Source organism: Mesocricetus auratus, unplaced genomic scaffold (assembly GCF_017639785.1).
Source record: "Mesocricetus auratus isolate SY011 unplaced genomic scaffold, BCM_Maur_2.0 Super-Scaffold_100018, whole genome shotgun sequence".
In the NCBI taxonomy this organism is placed as follows: Eukaryota; Metazoa; Chordata; class Mammalia; order Rodentia; family Cricetidae; genus Mesocricetus; species Mesocricetus auratus.
In genome coordinates, this window is record NW_024429199.1 from 20143211 (window position 1) to 20167256 (window position 24046).

Genomic DNA, 24046 nt, shown 5'->3' on the forward strand with positions numbered 1-24046 from the left:
CAAATGTAAAATTCCAAGCAAAATTATTTAATAAATTATATGACATTATAACCATTGTATAAGTTCGAATGAATTTCTATTTTTGGTTATGTTAGTAAAATGATTGCCATGCAAACATGAGAGACTGAATTTAAATCCCTAGGATTCATATAAATATCCGGGTGCCATGGGGCACACCAATAACCCCAGCATTGAGGGGGGCAGAAATGGGAGGATTCTTGGATTGAAGGCCAGTCTAACCAAATCAGCACCAGGGAGACTGAGAGAACATGTCTTAAAAACTGAAATTTATAAAGCAATGGAAGAAAACTTCAGCTGCTAATCTCTGACCTCTATTACATACACTTGCACATGTACCTACACGCACATATGCACAGACGCATCTGACATACATATTTGCTCACACATGTGTAGAAACACATAATACTTGAAATCACATTTTAAGGAACAGTAAAAACATTATTACATATCTCTGTCAAGATTCTCAAAAACATCATTTAAAAATAAACAACAGATTCTACCTGAATGCATATGGTAAGCGTGGTGATATACACAGTATACCCAACTCCTATGCTTTTTAAGTGTCTGTAGCTTCTCCCCCACTCCTAATTTCAAAACAGCAGGTCCTATGCTGGAGTAAATAAGCTGCTGCTCTCCTTTAATTGCGCATGTGTTTGGTTTTTGTAACCAGTGATGGTTGTGTTATATTTTCTTTAAGATTCAAGATATGCGAGGCTGGCATCTCACAGACATCTCTGGCCGCATTCAAGTTGTTCCCCAATTTGATAACCCAGACTCACCTCAGCAGATCAGCATCAGTAACTCTGAGGCCCGGCGATCCCTCCTGAATGGTTACTACTGGAGTGCACCACCTCCATATCTGGGAAACAAAGTAAGTTCATTTGTGACACTCTTCTTGAAACTGTGTTGTAACAGTCCTATCTAGAAAGTGAGTTTTAATGAATATTTGTTTTTAAGAATTGAAATCAAACACCTACTGTAATAGATTTTAGAAGCAACTTAATGAGAGAAGTTGGGTATTCTCCATGTGACATAACTAAATAAAAAGTAGGAGATAGCATAGGGTTATGGCATCCTTAGATTTTCACAAAAGTTCTATGAAAACACTTTAAATGAGTGAATATTAACAATCCCTAAAGTCTTTTGGAAAACATATTTTAGATATTGGAGGAAACTATGGGTGTTTATTTAAATATAACTGCTTTTAAAGTAGTGTATGGTAGCATTTTTTACAAAGTTCCCCTCATATCTTTCAGTTTTATTTCAAAATTGATAGAAAAGCAATCATCTTTTCCTTTTATCCAATATGCATGTTAGTTAGAAAAAATAGATTTATTGTGTATCTAATTCAGTATTTGATATGAGGTATATGTAAACTACATATTTTTTAGAGTTTGGACAGAGAAGTACCCCGAACTTGCCATGTTGAAAGCACATGTTGTTTTTAAGCTGACTCACACATGTAAAATATACACACAGAGATAAACAATGAGAGCAACCTTGAAAATTCGTGCACGCGCGCATGTGTGAGTGTGTGTGTGTGTGTGTGTGTGCGTGTGAAGTTTTTGCTGTTGTACATGAATCCTCTCTAGATGTATACGTTGGTGTTTAGAATTCTGTTTTCTTTTACCAAATAATTTGTTAGAAACTAAATTTAATTATTTTGTGAATTTTTCCTGGTGTATGGAAATTAGTACGTTGTCAAGGATTAAGTTACCTCATTACACCAGAAGTTAGTGATGGCAAAAAGCTGTTGATGGGAAAATAATATGACCTGCCACCTCTGAGCACACATTGTTATCATAAAAAACTTTTAAGTGATTAAGTAAGCAAAAGTATGCTTACAATTATTAGCTGTATTGCATAACATATGAGCATTGAAATAGAAATGATAGTAACTGATATACTGCTCAGTGAATGGGAGCTGGTAATTTTAGCTGATTGAAACATTTTAACTCATAGCCAGGTTCTTATTTTTAAAAGGCTTCTAAATGGTCCTACGAAAAATGTGTAAACGAATAAAGTAGGTTTTCAATGAACATGCATTTAAAAGTAGACAGCATATGTTGCATAAAATTCAATAGCTGTAATAAAAATGTAATTAAACTTTTACTTGCTAGGCCCTTTATGACATGAAGTCATTTTATCCTATTCTATTTAGAAACCTCCTCTATCCCTGCCTTGAATTTCTTCTGCTTAACATTGCCAAAAAGTAAAAAATGAAAATAAACTTCTTTCCTTTTATTGCTGAAAGTCTTTCAAGAAGAAATTTGGGTCAAAATCGGATGAGTTTCAGACACTTTTCTCTTTTTTCTTTTCTTTCCTTTTTTAAAAATTTTGGGTGACACTATGCTAAAATTTATTTAAAGATAGTTACTAATAGAAATTATCATTACCATATTTGCCCTCATTTCTTTTTTGGTCATATGTTGGCTGAAAATCAAACCAACAGAAGGAAAGCAAGCAAATAGGATATTAACTAACATCAGAGCAAAGAATTTGGACTTCCTGTTCATAGTGGTTGGATCCCAAAGATAACTTCCCTCGTCTGGATGAGCTGTTTCTTCTAACCGCCCACAATGAAACACTTCGTATTCCACAGCAGATCATTTTCGCTTCACAAAGCTCTGCCTGCCAGTGTCCCCATTTCCATTCAGTGAGCAAAACGATGGTAACAGAGTGTGCAAATTGTTTGACTATGGAAGGCATTTTTTAGTGTACCGTGGAAGCCCTCAGTGGTTTACTGTCAGCATTCTCAGTATGAATGAAACAATTTGCCTTAATAACTGAACCATATAAATTTTTGATACCACAATAATACTGCCAGCTCTCAGAAATTACCACAGTACATCTTAACTGTCATGTCACATCACGTAAATTATAGTCATGATGACACACTTAGCTTGCTTGATTTAATATCTTTCTAAGGAAATGGAAAATTGTAGGTCCTTGTTTGTAAATTCAATAAACCCACTTTTCGAAACAGTTGAGGCTAAATTTTTTGCCAGTAATTGCTGTTTGAATAAGAGCTACTGCCAGAATCTGATAGGAATAATAAGTACATCATGATTTTCTTCTACATCTGCTTAATCGCTGCATTTTATTGATAGCTATGGTCTGTAGGCTATGAGAATATGATGTCTTCTCTACTTTCTCTGTGTTAATTCCTAAGGTTAAAATTATTTATGAGGTGTAATCACTGTTTCCTAAAAAGCAAATGGGATATAGATTCAGAAACATTTTTTCTATTTCTTTAGTTACATGGCTGCTTGCAATAGAAGGAGATATTGGGCATACCCTCCCATAATAAAGCCACCACAGCTCTCCCTTCCTCTATTGGCACACTAACCACACATAGTAAAAGAACTCCTTCCTAGCACACATTGTGATAACTTACAAGTCATCCTGCTTGTCATCAACCTCAAGAAAGCAAGCCAGTTTCATAAAGAAAACCTTTTATCATGTGAAACAACACTGCTTTGTGGAAAATAAGGAGCTTTAGGTGTGTGTGTGTGTGTGTGTGTGTGTGTGTGTGTGTGTGTGTGTGTGTGTGTGTGTGAATCGTGGATGAAACCCAGAAGATCGTAGCCATTTATGTACAGGCCTGCAATAATATTTTATCACCTCAACTATGAATTAATTCCTCAATAGTAATCATGACATGTTTTTTCCCCTCTTACATGAGCAGATATCAGGCACCATTTGCAGTTTGTTTTTATGTAATTTTCTCATCTCATTCTCAGGCCTCCAAGAGTGTTAAGTCAGATGGCCCCTGGGCTACAGTGGGTAGTGTTTTATTTTCACAATCCTGAGCAAATGTTACTGCTTGTTTTTAGGGCATTTGTGCAAGTAGGGATGGGAGCAGGGGGCAGGCAGGAGAGGAATGACCTAGAGGAGAGAGAACCCTGCTGGCTGTCTAAAAGCAGCTGCTGTTCAGAAACATTTCGGGAATTTCAGAGATAGACTAATTTGCTGCTTTGGTAAACTGAATGTTGCTGGAATACTGATGAAGTCATTTGCTTAAGGTTCCCCTAGTGGACTGAAATGGTTGGTGCAGCGTCCAAAAGCATTTCTCTATGGGCTGTAAAGTTTTCCAAAAATCTGCTTCCTCGTGCTTGCTTCTGTTCTTACATGGCTGTTAAGCTTAAAATTCTGTCTTGGAACATTACTGAATTAACCTTATGAGACTTTTTTTGACATAGCTATTCTTATTACCCTTATATTGGATTTCTGTGGCTAGTTCAGAGAAACATTCAATAGTTTTCGCCGCTAGTAATACCCGCAGTTAGGCTGTAAGAACCGCCAGATGAAAGCCTTCCCATGTTGGAGCAACTCTGGTAAATTTCTTTGTTGTATGCCCTGGTCGTTCATTGGAGAGCCCACATCATATCTGTGTATAGGAAGAAAATGGTTGCTGGAAGTGTCCAGACAGTGTGGATCTTATTACATAAAAATATCAGAGAAAATACTTTGATTGAAAGTACGTGCTTAAACAAACAAGAATCACAAAAAATTATTTAAATTAGGCTGTTGACAGATGACACCTGAATGGTAGTTTGTGTGAGAGTTCAAAGCAGATTTCAAGCTCATATGTTTAAAAAAATTAAAACACTAACAGTCATCGTTCCATGTTTTCCAACATTGTTCAAAAGAGGAGTTCAACCATGGCAAGGTACTCATTCCTGAAGTTCAGCACTTGAGTGAGGAGGGAGGACCACTTTGAGTTTGAGGTTAGTCATGTCATGGGTACAAAGTGATTCTAGGACAGACAGAGTGAGAACCTGTCTCAAAAAGAAAAAAGTGACCAATAAGTAGAATTTTGCATCCTCTTCTCCATCAACAATTTCCCCTAGCTTGAATTTGGATTAAGTCAAATGTATTAATTAAAATCATCATGAATATGGAGAAAGACCTGGCCATAGAAGTTAACAGGATAAGTCAGCTGGACATCTTTTTTAATTAAAAAAAATCAAAACCAATCGAGAATGATGTAGAAATAGCGTGGAACCCAGGAAATATTTTCTGACTGGAATAACACAGATAAATTGTAAAGGTTAAATGAGAAAATCCATGTTAAAACATAGAAAAGACCAAGGAATCATTCACTGACTATAGCTACTAAGCAATTTGCTATGCAAAAGTACCTGTCCCCAAGAAAGAGTCAAGATCACAATGGTCTTATAGCAAAGATATGTCCTTGCTGTAATATTAGTTTGATATGTACATTATTTTTCCCAGAAAATTGGTATATAAAAGTGCATTCTAATGTTAGCATGTGTTTTATTTCCCTTACTTTAGACTGAAATGTAGCAGGCACGAAAATCACTTTTTATAGCTAACTGAATGAGTTAAGTGAGGGAGGGAAATATTCAGCTTACTAACAAGATGTACTGGAGAGAAAGGAGTTTTCTTAGTAGTATTTCAGTGTGACTAGGTTGCGGTTTCGAAGACAAAAAAAAAACTAATAAAACCTAGAACTTAAAAATAGAGGGATTCGCCGGGCGGTGGTGGCGTACGCCTTTAATCCCAGCACTCGGGAGGCAGAGGCAGGCGGATCTCTGTGAGTTCAAGGCCGGGCTGGACCGATAGCCTCCAAAACAATACAGAGAAACCCTGTCTCGTAAAAACCAAAAAAAAAAAAAAAATAGAGGGATTGATGGCCACCATAATTCTGCACAAAATGTGCCATCTAACACATTCACTCAATTGCAAATTTGTGTTTTCACCTGTGGCAACATACAGTCAAAAATAATCGACCAGTAAACCAAGATATCTCAACTAGGAAAACAATGAAGGCACAATGAATATCTAAATATGTCATACCCTTTGCAACTGAGCATTGTTCAGACATTTATTTTTAACTTCTTTGGGTCATTTAGATTTTCAATAAAAATACTGAAGTGACATGTCTAACAGAAATCATATGAGCAGAAACAATAAGTAGAATATGGGAGACTGAGGCAGGAGGTGGGAGTTCAATCCAGGCCAGGATATAGAGTGAGACCCTATCTCACGTGAAGAAAAAAAAGCAAATAGATGAATGTATTTGAATATAAAAGAAAGCAAAGGACAACCAAGAAGACACAGACACAAACTTAATATCAGAGGAATAGAATGAAAAAATTAAGCAGAAGGTGTATTGGCATGAAAAGAAATGTAAAGAAGAATGTCTGTGGTGATTGCGTAATCAGTAAAGTGTCCACTGCACAATCCCGAGGACCTGAGTTCAAATCTCTAGCCTCCAAGTGAAAGCCACATGCAACAACCTTCAACTCTAACCCTATCCTTAGGTAACAAAATAGGTAGGTTTCTGTAGCTCATTGGCCAGTTATGTACCTAAATTGACAAGCTCCAGGTTTACTAAGGTACCCAGTCTCAAAAAATAAAGGTGGAGACCAATTTAGGAAGATACCTGGCATTCACCTCAGGCTGCCACATGCAAGAACACACATGTACACAAACAAATGCATACATGAGCCTACACACAAAAAATAATAATTAAAATGACTTCAAAAATTACAGAGTAAACAACAGGAGATGAATAAGGCCAAAAAATGAAAATTCACATACTAGGTTTGAAAAGTTGAAAAATGAAGAATTGCAACACAGTGAACTGACTTGGTAGAAAAACCTATCACTGTCTTCAGTCTTATAAACAATGAGAGCTTCTTGTCATCCAGTTTTATGTGGCTTGATATATTTGGTCTAAATAAAACTTTGATCAAGGAGGTAGAACATAGAACTCATCATCCAAATTTATGTATGAAATTAGAAGCAAATACCTTTTAGGAATCACCATTGATACAAAGATTTAAAAAGTTTATATAACTAAAAGACTAACCCATGAATGTCGTGTTTGTATATGGATACTTTATTTTTAGCTAAATTACAAATCAATGACAGTAGGATAGACCACGGCTCTGAAGCCAAGAATTATCTGCTAGGAAAAGGGTAAGTTATGCACTCTTACCTTTTACTGTGCATAATTGAATTCCACCTGGAAACAAAGATTAAAATGTCACAACCATGCTAAATAAGATCTATGAAGATAGTGCATTGGAATGTCTGTTTTTGACCATGGTTGACTAATAGGTTATGGATTTACTTCCCTCCACCAAAACTATGCAACCAAACAACTTATAATACGTAGCATCAGATGCTAAGGTTACAAAATCACTGAGAAAGGTGAATCAAAGAATTCGGGTTTACAGATGCCTTAGATTAATGACGGAGCAGTGGTTTCTGGAGTGAAGAACACTGAGGGAAAAGCTCTATAGTGTATGGTGATGCCAAGCAGAAAGGCTAGCATGCATGGAGGCCAAATTAGCGAGAATCTGCTGCACAGAATGCAAAGGAAGAACAAGTTGCAGAAGGTGAAGATGAAGAGCATGAGATCTGCATTTCTGTATGAAGGGTTCCAAATGTTGAGTGGTAAATGCATGAAACAAACCAGCTAGAGCTGTTGTACAAGTCATCAAAAAGCAGTGGTTGGGAAAATGCCTGAAGCAGAACTTGTTCCCTGGCGTTGGCTTGCTTTCCCATAATCCAAACTGGAATGCCCCCATAACAATGAAGACATCTGTTAAAATGTCACAGGATAGTTTCTTAGTAGAGGGACTAAATTAACACCAGACCACAACTACTCTTCATTCATGCTACCAAATCTTGAAGGCAAACCTGGAAAAAAATCGACGGAAATAACTGTCTTTTTTTAAAAAAATGAACTGCGTACCCAAACCAAGTCCAATCTAATTAAATTACAACAAAATTCAGGTTTTAGCAATCCAAAGTTCACCATGTCAGGTATCACATCTGATATTACAAGGCACGGGTCACATAAGAAGGAGTGGAATATATGAGCCGTCACCTGAAGTTAAATTAGGTCAAAATAACCATGACAAGGAAAGATAGAATCTGATTAGAAAGAAAGCAGAAAAAGAGGAAGCAGCCAGGGATGTAGCAAGTGATAAAACATGCAGAGACGAAAAAAGACAAGAAACATAGCAGATTCCATTTTGTGCCAACAACATCGACTTGATGGAATGAAGAATCAGCTGAGAGGTGGGCATCTGGCCATAACTGTGGCATTAACTACTTTATGTCAATTATAGAGGTGGCGAGGCCTTCCCACTTTCTGAGCAGGATCCCGGATGGCACAAATGGAGAAATGGATCTGAACGACATGCCTGCATTCACTTATCTCTCTCTCTGGTTCCTTATTTTTTTATTTATGTATTTATTTACTTTTTAAATTTATTTTTCAGTTTAAATTTAGATAAGAAACAAGGTTCCTTCACAAGTCAGTTCCAGGTCCCTCTCCCTTTCCCTCCCCTCCTCCCGTGCCCTCCCCTCAACCCCCCCCCCAATATCCCCTCATTTCCCCAGGGAGGGTGAGGCCCTCCATGGGGGTGTCCATAGTCTGTCATTTCATATAGGGCAGGGCCTAGACCCTTCCCCAAGAGTTCAGGTTAAGAGTGCACCTCACATTGTTGGATGGGAGTCCAAAGTCCTTGTGTATACTCGGGATGGGTACTGCTGCCCAAGGCTCAATAGATTACCTAGGCCTCCTCACTGACACTCACATTCAGGGGGTCTTGATCAGTCCCATGCTGGATTCCCAGGCTGATGCCTGGGATTCAAGAGTTAACCTTTGTCAGGTCAGCTGTTTCTGGGGGTTAAACCAGCCCAGTCTTAATCCCTTTGGTCATCAGTCTCTGTTACTGGCTTTCTTGAGTTCAGCTCAGTACTTAACTGAGGGAGTCTGCCTCTTCTTCGATCAGTCACTGAATGAAGTTTCTGTTTCCCAGACTCTCTGGCCATGGGATTGTAGGCTGGCCCTCCCCAGATCTATGTCTAAAATCCATATATGAGAGAGTACATGCCATGTTTCTCTTTTAGTGACTGGGTTACCTCACTTAGGATGGTTTCTTCTAGTGTCATCCATTTGCCTGCGAATCTCAGGATTCCATTGTTTTTTTCTGCTGAATAGTACTCGATTGTGTAAATGTACCACATTTTCTCTATCTACTCTTCGGTTGAGGGACATCTAGGTTGCTTCCAAGTTCTGGCTATTTACAAATAAAGCTGCTATGAACATAGTGGAACAGACATCTTTGTTGTATGAATGGGCATCATTTGAATATATGCCTAAGAGTGGAGTTTCTGGGTCTTGTGGTAGGTTTATTCCCATTTTTCTGAGGAATCTCCATACTGATTTCCAAAGTGGCTGAACCAGTTGGCACTCCCACCAGCAATGGAGGAGTGTCCCCCTTTCATCACATCCTCTGCAGCATAAATTGTCCTTGGTGTTTTTGATTTTAGCCATTTTGACAGTAGTGAGATGGTATCTCAGAGTTGTTTTGATTTGCATTTCCCGGATGGCTAAGGATGTTGAGCACTTTCTCAAGTGCCTCTCAGCCATTTTAGACTCCACTATTGAAAATTCTCTATTTAGTTCTGCAGCCCACTTTTTAATTGGGTCCTTTGATGTTTTGGAGACTTGCTTCTTGAGTTCTATGTAAATTTGGAGATCAACCCTCTGTCAGATGTGGGATTAGTGAATATTTTTTCCCATTCTGTGGGCTGCCTTTTTGTCTTGCTGACTGTGTCCTTTGCCTTACAGAAGCTTCTCAGTTTCAGGAGGTCCCATTTATTAATTGTTAATATCACTGTCTGTGCTAGTGGTGTTATGTTCAGGAAGCTGTCTCCTGTACAAATTCGTTCAAGGGTACCACCCACTTTCTCTTCTAAGAGGTTCAGTGTGGCTGGATTTATGTTGAGGTCTTTGATCCATTTGGACTTAAGTTTTGTGCATGGCGATAAACATGGATCGATCCGCATTCTTCTACATGCCAGCCTCCAGTTATGCCAGCACCATTTGTTGAAGATGCTTTCTTTATTCCATTGTATATTTTTAGCTTCTTTGTCAAAGATCAGATGTTCATACATGTGTGGGTTAATATCAGGGTTTTCAATTCGATTCCATTGGTCTACCTGTCTATTTTTGTGCCAATACCAAGCTGTTTTCAGGTCTATAGCTCTATAATAGAGCTTGAGGTCAGGGATGGTGATGCCTCCGGACGTTGCCTTGTTGAACAGGGTTGTTTTGACTATCCTGGGTCTTTTGTTTTTCCATACAAAATTGATTATTGTTCTTTCAAGGTCTGTGAAGAATTGTGCTGGTATTTTAATGGGGATTGCATTGAATCTGTAGATTGCTTTGGGCAGGATTGCCATTTTTACTACGTTGATCCTATCTATCCAAGAGCATGGGAGGTCTTTCCATTTACTGAGGGCTTCTTTAATTTCTTTCTTTAAAGATTCAAAGTTCTTGCGATACAGGTCTTTCAATTGTTTGGTTAGCGTTACCCCAAGGTATTTTATGTTGTTTGTGGCAATTGTAAAGGGTGATGTTTCTCTGATTTCTTTTTCAGCCCTTTTATCATCTGTATATAGTAGGGCTACTGATTTTCTTGAGTTGATCTTGTAGCCTGCCACTTTGCTGAAGGTGTTAATCAGCTGTAAGAGTTCCCTGGTAGAGTTCTTTGGGTCATTGATGTAAACTATCATATTATCTGCAAACAGTGAAAGTTTGGCCTCTTCCTTCCCAATTTGTATCCCCTTGATCCCCCTTTGTTGTCGTATGGCAATGGCTAGAACTTCAAGTACCATGTTGAAAAGGTATGGAGAGAGTGGACAGCCTTGTTTTGTTCCTGATTTTAGAGGAATTGCGTTGAGTTTCTGTCCATTTAGTTTGATGTTGGCTGTTGGTTTACTGTACATAGATTTTATTATGTTTAAGTATGTCCCTGTTATCCCAGATCTCTCCAAGACCTTTATCATGAAGGGGTGTTGGATTTTGTCAAAGGCTTTTTCAGCATCTAGTGAGATGATCATGTGATATGTCTCTGATTCCTTATAATAGGTGCTTCAAACTCTTGCACCCATGACTTTTCTAACTTGAAGGACTGTAGCTTCGATCTGTGAGCCAAATAAATCCCTTTCCACTTAATCTGATTTTGTCAGAATCCTTTATCACACCAAGACCAAAAGAAAGTAAGAAACTGACAGTTCGCTAAATGATCCTAGTGTTGGTGCCTTCCAACCTCATGTGATAGTACTAACAGGTAGACCTTTTGGGTAGTGACTTATTCATTCTCCTGTAAATGGCTTCAGTGCCCTTATTAAAAAGGGTAAAGAGAAATGAACTGGCCCTTAAGAGTGTTGTGCTTTTCATTTTTAAACGTGTTTTTATGGAAAATATATGTTTTTCATACACTATATTCTGATTACTGCTTCCTCTCCCTCTACTCCTCCCAGTCCCTCCACACCTCCTCACCCATCTGGACCCAGGCCCCAATTTGTATGCCTCTTGTTAGAAAATATAGAGACTAAAATAAAATAAACCAAAAGCAAACACATCAGGATAGAAAAAAACAGAAGGAAAAGAGCCCAAGAAAAGGCATAAGAATCCCAGAAAAACACAAAATCAGAAGCCATAATATATAGCTGAGAAGAACCCCTCATCAGATGTTGAGGCACTGATAGTTTGATGTTAGACCCACTACTCTCCAAACTGTGAACAATAAATTTCTGTTGCTCATAAGTGGCTCAGTTTGTGGTATTTTGCTGTGGTAGTTAAATAGACTAAGATTTTGAAATCTAAAATATAATACAAAGATTTTTTTGAGAAACGAAAGGCAGCAAAATAAGCAAGCTAGTACTGTCAGTACAGAATTTTTTAGCAGACCAAAATAACTTTGAAAACTGAAGGCAAAGAGTTTGTCAGAGAAATAAATCACAGAGAGGGCTACATTTACAGGAGATGGAGAAAGTTCTTCAGGCAAAAGTACAAGCCATACCAGATGGAAATCTGGTCCTATAAGACAGATTATATGTATTAGAAAAATAAACAAAGAGTATTTTTTCTTACCTACTACTGTTAGCTAGAAGACCTCTGGCCCACTATGTTTAGCCCTCAGGTCAAACATAACGTTTATTGAATAAATGACCAAAGACAGCAACTTAAGCTAGAACTTCAACTACTCCTTGTATAAAAATCCTTTCTAAATTTGGAAAAAGGAAGACAGCAGCACAGCAAGACAGCAAATGTGTTTTTAAAAAAGCTTCCCATGCCGTCTAACACTTTAACACTTTTTTTGTTTGTTTCTTTGAGATAGGGTTTCTCTGTGTAGCTTTGGAGACTGTCCTGGGACTAGCTCTTGTAGACCAGGCTGGGCTTGAACTCACAGAGATCCACCTGCAACTGCCTCCAGAGTTCTGGGATTAAAGGCGTGTGCCACCACCACCCAGCTGCCCCTCCAACAATTCTTATCTCAACACTAAGGAGAATACCCAAGCATTATTTCAAAAGCCAATTATGTTTCTCTTTTTCACTATTTATTCTTCTCTCATACATTACATCCCAATCACTATTTACCCACTCCTCCCAGTGACCTCCAACCACAACCTCCCAACCCCCCCTACAGATCCACCCCTCCTCTGTTTCACTTAAGAAAACTGTTGTAATTTTAAAAGGGGATAATAAAAAGAGGGAAGGGGAGGGGGAGACCTGCCTCTAGGTACAGGAGCAGCAGGAGAGATGAGAGAGAAAGAGACAGACACACACACACACAGAGAGAGAGAGAGAGAGAGAGAGAGAGAGAGACAGACAGACAGACAGACAGACAGACAGACAGGGAGGATAGGGAGGATGGGAGGTGGGAAAGGCCCTTTGAAAAGGAACATAATGTATAGGCACAGGTGGTGCTCTTAGTGGCAGCAGCAGCAGAAATATCCTGCCAGAACTCAAAGGAAGGCCAAATACTAACAAAAACAGAAGCCCCCCCCCCCCCACTCCCAGAGATAGCAACTGAATATAGCAAAAGTTACTATAAGACTAGGCACACCCCCTCACATCAAGGCTGGATGAGGCAACACAGGAGGAGAAAATGGATACAAGAGCAAACAAAAGAATCAGAGCCAGCCCTCCCGACTTCCACTGTTAGGAGTCCCACAAGAACACCAAGCTACACAACCATAACGTATTGCAGAGGACCTAGCTCAGACCCATACAGGCTCTGTGAATATTGGTTCACTATCTTTGAGTCCCAGTCAGCCCTCGTAGTTGATTCTGTGGGCCATATTCTTGTGTGGTCTTCAACCCCTCTAGCCCCTGCATTCCTTCCTATTGCTTCTTGGCCTAGATCAAGTGTAGTATCTGTTTAAAATTTATCCCTTAATGTAAAAAGGTGTGTCTTTCTTCTGGTTTCCATTCAACAACACTTTACACGTAAATTCCATGTACAGCCTAGTAGCAGACTATGGGAGTCAATGGATTGATGGCTCTGACAAACCACCCAGTTCCACAGAGGACAAAGCCTCCAAATGCCAGTCTGCCACTAGGAAAGAGCTAACTTTAAGTGCAATTCGTTATGCTAATTCTGAACCTGTCATGCCCAGGGAGATGGCCATTAAAAAGCCAAAGAGAGAGCCCTGGTTCTGATCCTTCCTCACAGCCCTCAGAAGGAACATCTTTGCCAATAATTTGCTTCCAGACCATTTTCCCACCCTTCATTTCCATGAGAACTGACTGAAAATTGTTACGTGTGTAAAGAATGACCTGACTTATTCTATATATCTTACCTAGACATGAGTTAGACTGTGAATATTTGCTAGTGTTGTGATTCATTTAATCTTGGCTTCTATGATCTACAAAATAATAGGTAGGACATACTTCACAATTACACAAAGTCCTAAAACATGCGCCAGGCACACAGAATGTCCTCAGCAAATGTAATTTGCTTTGCGATTTTTTTCCTGTAGATATTTTCTGTGATAATTTACATTAGATGTATGTAATCTTCTTATCAGGAAAAGATTTTTGTTAAAGAATACTTCTTTTCATACATATTTGTTGTTCACACAATTCCTGATGGTAGTGATAACATTACAAATGAAGACAGACAGTTTGAAGTTCATTTTTAACAAGTAAAAAGATTATGTAACTGAAATACCAGCTTTGCAACAAAGAGGAATAGCCAGTCTTGGAAATACCTACAGAACATCTTGTTCTTTATCTTGAATGTCTCAGGGTAGAGCTAATACATATCATGTCATCTCATCCAAAACAAGTGACATAAGTGCCCCACTGTTTCTTTCTTCACCGAAGACTTGGCAGCAAAAGGGTTTGTGTATCTTATACTACTCCTCAGTCCAAGATTAGAGTAATAAATTCCAAAACTGCAGAGAGCATCTCATAGCAACACAGATACAAATGAAAATGAAGCAATTAAGAGGGACCCTAACTCAGCATAACCACAGTCGTTGCATGACAGGAATTGTGGGTCAGACGGGCACACAAACAGGAACAGTGTCACATGACCATGAAGACAGCTGTCTTCATGCAAGGAGCGATGTCTGGAACACACTCTTCTTTCTCGGCTATAACAGCCTCTCAGTGTCCTATGACTAGCTTCTGAATCCATGAGGATGTCAATTTCTATTATTTAAACTGCCCAGTCCATAACATTTGTTATGACATCCTTAACAAACCAGGTAAATAAAATATTAATTCTTTTTAAAACCCAATGGCTTTCATTCTTGGTATAATATTTGGCAAACAACTGGAAATTTGTCAATTCTGTAAAGAAATCATGGAAATGAGTAAGGGCAAGACCTAGAGTCAAAAAAATAGTCAACAGATATGAATGAACTATTCCCAGGAGACTACAGAAAATGGTCCTAAAATATAAGGAATTGTGTTCACTTGTTTCATAATATGGTAATTATATGCGTAGACATTTTTTCATGCATCATATAATAAAGGTAAGAAAACAGCATGCGTTTCAATGAGGGCCTAAAGAAACAGACCCTCATTAGTTGAAAAATTCACTGAAGTCACAAATGCACATGTTCCTATGAACTTCCATTCTGGGGGCTCAGCCTAGACGTCCATATACCTGTGTGCAGTCTCACAAATGGATCTTAGCCACTGAAATGTCCATCAATCAGTGAGTGATACCATGAATTTTGCCATAGCCATATAATCCAACAGCATATAATAAATAAACCAGAATTTCTATGCTTAGCAATTGCAAAATAATATGGAGTGTTATATATAGTTTCTTCAAGTTGTTAAACAGATATGATACACATATACATATATATGTATATATTTATATGACTAGTATTCATCTTCAAGTAGAAAAAAGAATATATATTTGTACTTTCAAGGTGCCTTGGCTATTTAGAGTCACATCTAGTTCTCGAATTGAGATGAACTTGTGTCAAAGACTATTCTATTGCCCTTCTCAAGAAGAAAATACCATCCAGTTTGTAAAACAAGACATGTTGACTAAAACAACTTTAATTCATAATTATAATTTAGTCTGCTACAAGCGGTTATTTCTCCTTCTACACTTTGCTGTAAAAGTTGTTCCTTAAATATAATCCCTTAATGCGTATTAAGAGCCCAGTCCTGTCTGCTAAACAGTAGTTGTCGTGCTTAATTAATATCAGGGACTCAAATAGCAGTTCTCATATCTTTCCAGATTCTTTAGTAAAACCTCCTTTTCGCAGCAGGGCCTTCTGTGGAAGCAAGCAGTTGACACTTTTATTTTTGTGTCATCCTGTCACTCCCAATAGTGGCAGCTGCATCAGAACAGGCACTGTCTTATCTGGCTTATTCTAAGGCTCCTGCTCTATGACCTGAGTCTGGGATGCTGAGCGGCCCTCATCTCACAGTTGCCACATTGCAGAGGGAGTTAGGACCCCAACCTGAAATGTGATGAATTATTAAATAGGTAGTTTGTGGGTGATTGAAAATTACCTGCAAAAGAGTGCTTATCTCCTTGAGGCACATCGAAAGCTAGCAGAATTGAGCCAATTAGACTGACTGTCTCTTCAATGAGTTGTGACCTATCCATGGTAATGGCTTATTATGATGATAAATGAACCCATCTCTCAAACTGAAGCCTGAGTACACACTTCAGCAGTTTCTTTGAGTCATGAGGCCATTACCTCTCAGCCTCAGATCGACAGCAGTGACAGCCATGGAAGCAGAGAGCACACATGACTAGACACAGATGACTGTTTCGCGGTGATGGATATATTTGCAGCGATTTCCAACGAAACGGACCTTCCTTGTGCCTCGTGTGTTGATACCTAAAAGAGTTATCACACTGGCTTCCTTCATTAGGAAACATATTTCCCTGGCTGTAATCCTCTGAGATAACTGGAATGGGGATTTTCATTTGTTAAGTTTGTGGTTTATTTCATTCTTGTCAGTCTCTTGGTTGTGCAAAAGTTCCAAAGAAAAATATTTTCTTTCACTGAACATACATGAAAAAATGAATGTATTTTTTAAAGAAAAAACTTTATACCCATTAAATTTCACATTTTATCTTTCATGTGGGTTGGAAAAACCATTCTGAAACTTCTTTTTCTTTACAGAGAACTTTTATCACTCAAACGTACATGCTTTGACATGGGACTGTGAAGGAGTGTCAAAAATTCTATAGGTAGTTACTGAAGCTGGATAGTTTTAATATGCAATTATAGTCATGTTTTTGACCTTAGGAGAACTTGATACACAAAATTATTTCATTATATATGCATATATTATACTTACATGTATATATGTAAATATATTTAATAATATAGTCTTCTTATTTCTTACAAAGTATTAGACAAATTTTTGCTTATGAATTCCCTAATTTCTGAAAAATAACTGTTGTTTTACAGAAGCCTTGAGGAGAGACTGCATCTTGACTAACTTGAAATACCTCAGAAGGGGTGGGTGTTGGGGCTTAGCTTTAGTGGAAATGGGCAGTTTGAAGCAGTTCCTGAATGACAGTTAACTCTCTGGGACTGTTCTGAACAGATGACATAAAACCTTGGCATTTGTCAATAAGTTGAAGCCAAGATCCTGAATCGCATATTGAAGAAGTTGATATAAGTCTCAAAGTATGTTAGTTTAGATGGATCTTAGTTGAGGAAGAAAATTGTCTTGGCACTTACTCAAGCATGTATTTATTTATTTGTAAATAAGGAACAGAGATTATGTACACCCCAATATTTCTTAACGTGGGAGCAATGGATCCTGCTGGCCTTAGTTCTTAGAGACAGCAGCTTTAATGAAATCTGTGTAGTAACTCTGATTCAATATACTCACTTTCCTTCCAGAGCAAAGTGGATTAATAGCAACACCTCCTTCATAGAGCTATTTGAAGGGTTAAATGAACTAACAAGCATCCATCAATTAAGATAGGACTTAGAAAATAATAAAACTATTACTGCTAACTCTAATTGTGCCTTTTGGCCACTGAGGCTTTACAGCTCTTCCCCAAGACAAGAAAAATGCAAGTGGGAAAAAGGGGAAGGTAGAAGGAAAGGGGAAGAGAAAAGAAAAGTAGGAAGAGGGGGAAAGGAGAAGGAGCAATGGAGGAGAGAAGGTAGAAATGGAAGGAGAAAAACAGAAAGAGTAAAAAATAGAGAAAGAAAGGAAACGGATAGGAAGGGCCCATTGATATATATTTAATTTTAGAGTATTTTGATTATGAAGTGACTATCAGAAATTCTTTTATTTGACTTTTAAATTGTTAATCTTTATTTCATTTTTAATTGTATTTAAATTAGAAACAAGTTTACTTGACATGTCAATCCCAGTTCCCTCACCCTCCCCTCCTCCCCTGGCCCCCACCAACTCTCCCAACTCCCTATTCCATTCCCCCTCCGATTCCCAGGGAGGGTGAGACCCTCCATGGGGAATCTTCAAAGTCTGTCATATTATTCTGGGCAGGGCCGAGGGCCTCCCCCATGTGTCCAGACTGAGACAGCATCCCTCAATGTGGAATGGGCTCCCAACGTCCATTTGTACACTAGGGCTAAATACTGGTCTACTATCCAAGGCCCCATAGATTGCAGAGGCCTCCTCACTGACACCCATGTTTAGGGGGTCTGGGCCAGTCCCATGCTGGCCTCTCATTCACCAGTCTGGGGTCCAAGGGCTTCCCCTTGTTCAGGTCAGCTGCCTCTGTGGGTTTTACCAGCCAGGTCTTGACTCCTTTGCTCATCACTCCTCCCTCTCTGCAACTGGGTTCCTGGAGTTCAGTTCAGTATTTGGCTGTGGGTGTCTGCCTCTGCTTCCATCAGCCACTGGATGGAAGGCTCTAAGATGGCATATAAGGTAGCCATCAATCTCATTATTGGGGGAGGGCATTTAAGGTAGCCTCTCCACTATTGGTTAGTTTGCCAGTCTGCGTCATCCTTGTAGATCTCTGAAAATCTCCCTAGTGTCAGATCTCTTCTCAAACCTAGAGTGGCTCCTAGACTCAACCTTCCTGCTCCCCTATGCCCTTCTCTCCTCTCCTTTTCTCCCCTTCTCTTTCTCCAAGCTTCCTCTCCCCTCCTCTCACCCCATGTTCCCAATCCCCTCAGGAGATCCCATCCCATTCCCCTTCTCTGGGGTACCATGCATATCTCTCTTATGATCCTTCCCGTTTCCCCTCTGGCGGTAGGGTTGTAGGCTGGCACTCCCCTGCTCCATGTCTAAAATGTATATATGAGTCAGTGCACACCATGTTTGTCTTTTTGTGACTGGGTTACCTCACTCAACACATTCCGTTTACAAAGTGATACTGTGATAGAGAGTGAGTGGCTTTTCTCTCTCATTTTCATCTGAGGCTTGATTTGAAGGGATCATCAGCTTCACTGTTCCAGAAAATGTCTTCTGTGATGAAGTGGAGTGGAAACAACCCAGAGGCAAGAAGTTTTTTCAGCCTTTGAAGGTCCTCCAGGCAGTTTACTGCCTTAAGTTTGTTTCTACCTACAGCACAGAAGGAAAAAAGGAACAGTGTGTTGCTGTTGTTGCTATTTTGATATAAAATAATTTTAAATTTGGATGCAATAGTATTGTTTAAAGATTAAAGCTCCCCCCAATCCAAATAGGTCCAGAGATACAATTTCAATATGGTAACACATAACCTTAATTATGTTTTTGATCAAGATTCTTTTCTTAACTTTCAGGTATAGTAATTCAATGTATCTCACTTTCTGGCATATACATGGAGGATGATGGATAGCATACTGGTTTGAAAGTAAACCTTTTCTTTTGTGCCAAGCTCTTGATCTTTGTGACAGTAAAGCTATGTTAACTATGCTGGGAATGAAGCCCACAACAGCTTGAATCCTTAGGCACAGCCTGGTCAGAGTTTAACTCCATCTTCCTGACTCACACAGTGTAGTATTTTTACTAAAAGGAGACAGACCAGCTTTAGGAGTTGAGAAAATACATAAATCTAAGTCTGTTTTTGAAAATGAGTTCTATTAATATCCATAGCAGTCTCTGATGGGTATCTCTTCATCCACTCAGTGTCAGTGTCAAGCATCTAGAATCTTCAAGAGTCATCCACACTGACATCTTTTCCCAGAACACTTGGACAAATACCATAGAGTTTATACTTTTGTTGAAATTCTCCCTCCTTCCTTCTCTTTACCCTCCCCATCCCTCTTTTTTTCCTTTTTCCTGTGTGTGTGTGTGTGATGCTTGAAGATACCTTCAACTCTTGGTCCTAGCCATCCACCTAGTTTGAGATGGCATCTTTTTGTTGGCTGACTTGCCAGCTTCCATGGAGACTACTGTCTCTGTCTCCTACCTTGTTATAGGAACACTAAGCTATTGTGTCCTGCTTTGATGTGGTCTATAAGGATTTGAAGTCAGGTCACCACATGGGTGCAAGCATCTTATTCATGGAACCAACTCTGCAACCCCAGAATCAGTAGTTTTAGCACACTTCCCATCCCACTCTTCATCCATATATATGAGCTACTCTTTTAGGATGACTTCTATAACTACATCTGTAGATGGTTCTACAAACTTAAGTTTTCCACGGCTTAAGAAAATATGCTGTAACATGCTTTATTGAATTCAGAGGTGAGCTTTATGATCTAATAGTTTAATGTGTAAATAAATCCCTTAAATAATTATCTTTTAGCGACAACTACAAAATATGCAAATTTAAATTTACTATCAGATTCATTATAAATGGAATAATCTAGGCACACACATTCACACAGGAAGAAAGTTAATCTCAGCAAGCAGCTGTTTTCTTTTAAAGTAGGAAGTCTGAAATGCACAGCCATTAATGTTTGGAATGAGGAACAAGTGAGACTTGGCTGGAACAGAATGTTTTGAGGGGGTTGGGAACAGTTTCCTGTCCTACAAGGGTTTCTAACTTGCCCCAAGTTTGTTAAGAGTGTTGCCATCTGGAGACTCCTACTGCATGACAAGTACCAACAGAGGCCAACCCTTGACTTCACTCACACAGCTCCAAGTCCTCATAATCTGAAAGGTTATAGTTTCTCAGCAAAAGACTCAGTTTAACAATAAAATCATGTTTTGGAATTGTGTGTGTGTGTGTGTGTGTGTGTGTGTGTGTGTGTGTGTGTGTGTGTAAGTGCACCCATGGCATGAATGATCAGAGGACAACCCTCTGGAGTAGGTTCTTTCTGACCATCTTATCGAATCTGGTTTTCAAATTCAGGTCATGGTGTCTGTGTACAGTTGCCTCTGTCCAATAAGCCAATAGCAGACTCTTAAACAAAATCTTTAATAGAATGAATATTCAAAACACATGAAGTGACAGGTGTGCTGAAGATATAGAGGGGATGGGATAGCTCAGGTTAGAGGGAGGTAGGGGTGGCTCTTATTGTAGAGAGAGGTGGATATCACAATAGATAGAAGGATATAGGAATAGTTCTGGCTTTTGGTGGGAGGTATGAATGGCGCTTGTTTCACCAGAAAGTAAGAAGGACACTGGCTAGAGAAGGGTGAGGTTGGCATATGTTCAAGGAGATGGGGGTGTGGCATCAAATGATGATGGATGCTCTGGAGTCAAGATGGGTGAGAAAAATCTCTGATTGCAAGGTAAATGGAGATGATGCAAGTTATGGAGTCATAGAACGGGACCTGGTTACAGCATCTGACATGGTACGTTTTAGTTAAAGTGGAAGATCGTTATAGTGGCTGAGACTGGCCAGTGGTGTTAGTGGTAGATGTGCGGGTGACTGAATTAGGCACTCTACTTGCATGTATACATACAATACTCACCTGGTTTCCCCTAAAGAAAGTCTAATTCTGGAGAAACATGTGAAATCACACAGATTGTGTGGATCAGAAGTCTTGTGCAGATTTCAAAACCTTTGATTCTAACATTATATGGAATCATTCACTCAGTTGACTATGAGGTAGGAAATAATAACTCTTCAAAGTGTGGGAAATGCACCATCTAACAACCGCTGAAAAGAGAAAAATTTTACCCGGCTGAGCTATCCTCCACATCCAGATGCACTGATGAAGCGTAAGCCCAGCCATAGACAATGTGAGAAGTGTCAAGCAAAGCAACTAAGATGATTCAAGACCCCGAACAACCAGTGTTTGGGACACATCGCTTTCTGCCTAGATTGCAGAAAAAGCCATTGAACTTCCTTTCTACCTTCACCTCCCAGCTCTAAAATGCTGTTCACATTCCAGATGGAGGGATGCTTTAGGAGCCTCAGATCTGACCGCCTATCCCTTCCTTAAGAAGCTTTAATAAAATGGAAACCCAGAGGACTTTCTACACTCACAGCCTCCTAGAAAATTAAGAATCCAGTACTCCACTAATAAAAACCCATAAATATCTAATACTTTCTCAGTTCTCATGATTCAACATCCCTTTTGTGGGACGTTGCATCTACAGTTTTACTGAGTGATAAGCTTCCATTACTCCTGAACAAGGATGATCGGGTGTTGAGTTCTATAAGATTCATCTCTGACAGGTCTTTCTGGGTTGGGCCTTGCCCTGAGACCTCCCTACACACAGAGACATTCCCTTTTGACTCTCTAACAAATTTTTTAGCTCCTCAACATTTAAAACTGGATTCTGTGCTCCCAGAATCACACACAAATTGCTTCAGATGGCTTCACAGTTCCCTTCAAGTGAATAAATGTGTTTCTGTGTTAACATGTATTATTTCTATTAAATGGAAAAAGTTTGGAACCTCTTTAAAATGACGTGGTTGGAATCTACTAAGTGTTTGAGTAGATCTTCTAAATATACATAAATACATAAAATCTGTCTAGAGGCATTTAAGTCCATATCTGTTCAGTGCCAAGGGGAGGGCCAGAATAGTCCTCCCAATTGTTTCCTAACCTTAAAATTTTCTGAGCCTATAGAGCACTAGGTGGGTAAAAGTCTTTTCCTACGGGTTCTGGATGAGTTTAAAATGTTAGCATTTACACATAAGTAAAGTTCCAGGTCTGAGAAAAGTGTGAGTTGTACTATTTTGAGTGGTTTCTTCACCCTGCTGAGTTGTGATGTGGCATCTTAGTGTTTGCTGGGGTCCAACCCTTCCAGGTCAGAAGGGAGGATGGACCAATAGGGATTCACTCCACCCCTTAAATCAATGCATTTCTAACTGTTGTTACTTGCTTCGCATTCTGACAACACCTAGAATGGAATGTAGAAGGGGAGAAGCCACATGACTAACTCATCCAAATAAAGATGTGCAGCCTCTCCTGAGTTCATGCACACACAGAATGTGACTTCTTGACATCCACATGGGCCTTTTTCTATGTTTCTGTGTGAGACATAAACAAAACAAAACAAAAAATAGTAGACCACTTAACCAGCAAAACAGGTTAAAATCAAAGCAACTTATTTTCAAACTTTGAGTTTATGCCATCACATTTAAGAAGTTGGTTAAAATGAGCTTAATCGGTTACATTTAGGAAGCAGCTGTCTTTCAAGATAGTAAAACGAACAGATACAGTAATATTTGGTCAGGTGTGGTTTGCAGTTTAGAGGCTTGATTTAATACTGTTTAGTCTACCTTGTTCTAAAATATGCTCTGCAATACAAGTGTATGCATTTTAAAGTATTTCAAGTGTTCATTGTGGCTTTTTACATGTAACCATCTTTCCATTACTCTGCATCCACTTATAAGAAATGACCCTATTTTTCTCTTTTATGTTTGTTTGCTTTTTATTAATTCTTAGATTATTTAACTTTTTTATATTCTATTTTTTATTTATTTAGATTAGAAACAATCTTGTTTCACATGTCATTCCCAGCCCCCTCTCCCTCCCCTCCTCCCCCACCCTCCCCACCAGGTTCCCCTGTCCCCCACCCAATCTCCACTCTGATCACCAAAATCACCAAGGAGGGTGAGGCCCTCCATGATGGATCTCCAGTAACTGTCATTTTTTTCTTCAGTGTGTGTGTGTGTGTGTGTGTGTGTATGAAGATAAATATGTGTACATGGACACTAGAGTTCTATATTTGATGTCTTCATCAATCTCTCTCCATCATATTTTTAGAGTCTCACCCTCAACTGTAACTCATTTATTCAGGTTTGCTATGTGTCCCCTGTGCCCTAAGGATCTCTGCCTTCCTAGTGCTGGAATTATGGCTGGCGCTACCATCCTGGCTTTTTATGTGGGTGCTAACAACACAGGTCCTCATGTTGGCTCAGCAAGAATTTAACCTACTGAGTCATCTTTTCAGCCATGTCAGAATATGTTTTTTAAGACACATGTTACTTTAATATTTAAATTTTTAAGTGAAAAAAAGGCATAGACTATGGCCATCATTACTTTTTCCACTGCTTTGCCTTTTTACAGATATCCTGTACTTGGGGGGGCATTACTAAGCAGCCTTTTCTGACTGATTTATTTTACTTTGTAATATGCATCCAACTTCCTTCTATGTGCTTTCACGGCTAATGCTCATTTGATTTAGAACGAGTATTATTCCTTTCCCAGGATGGGACTCAGTTTAGTTGTGCCTTTATCTATTGAAGTACATCTTAGTTACATCCAAATTTTGTCAGTGTCCATAAAGCTGGGCTATAAATGTGTGATATTTTGATCTCATTCTGACATCAAAGTTTGCTTTGAATCAGAGGGTGACCAAAATTAATATAGAGTTTTTGGTGGTTTATGGAAAGATAGGCAGGAAGTAGTAGGGCAGGGCTTAGAGGGGAT

At 39.0% G+C, this 24046-nt stretch overlaps 1 protein-coding gene across 3 annotated transcripts in view; it reads left to right on the forward strand.

Annotated features, from left to right (window-relative positions):
• The window catches only part of Lama2 (laminin subunit alpha 2), a 549107-nt gene that overhangs the window by 247110 nt on the left and 277951 nt on the right, over positions 1–24046 (forward strand). For all 3 annotated transcript variants that reach the window (XM_013110210.3, XM_013110209.3, XM_005065788.4), the window contains exon 12: positions 719–892. In XM_013110210.3, coding sequence (XP_012965664.1) covers positions 719–892 — 174 coding nt within the window. The remainder of the gene's footprint in view (positions 1–718; positions 893–24046) is intronic.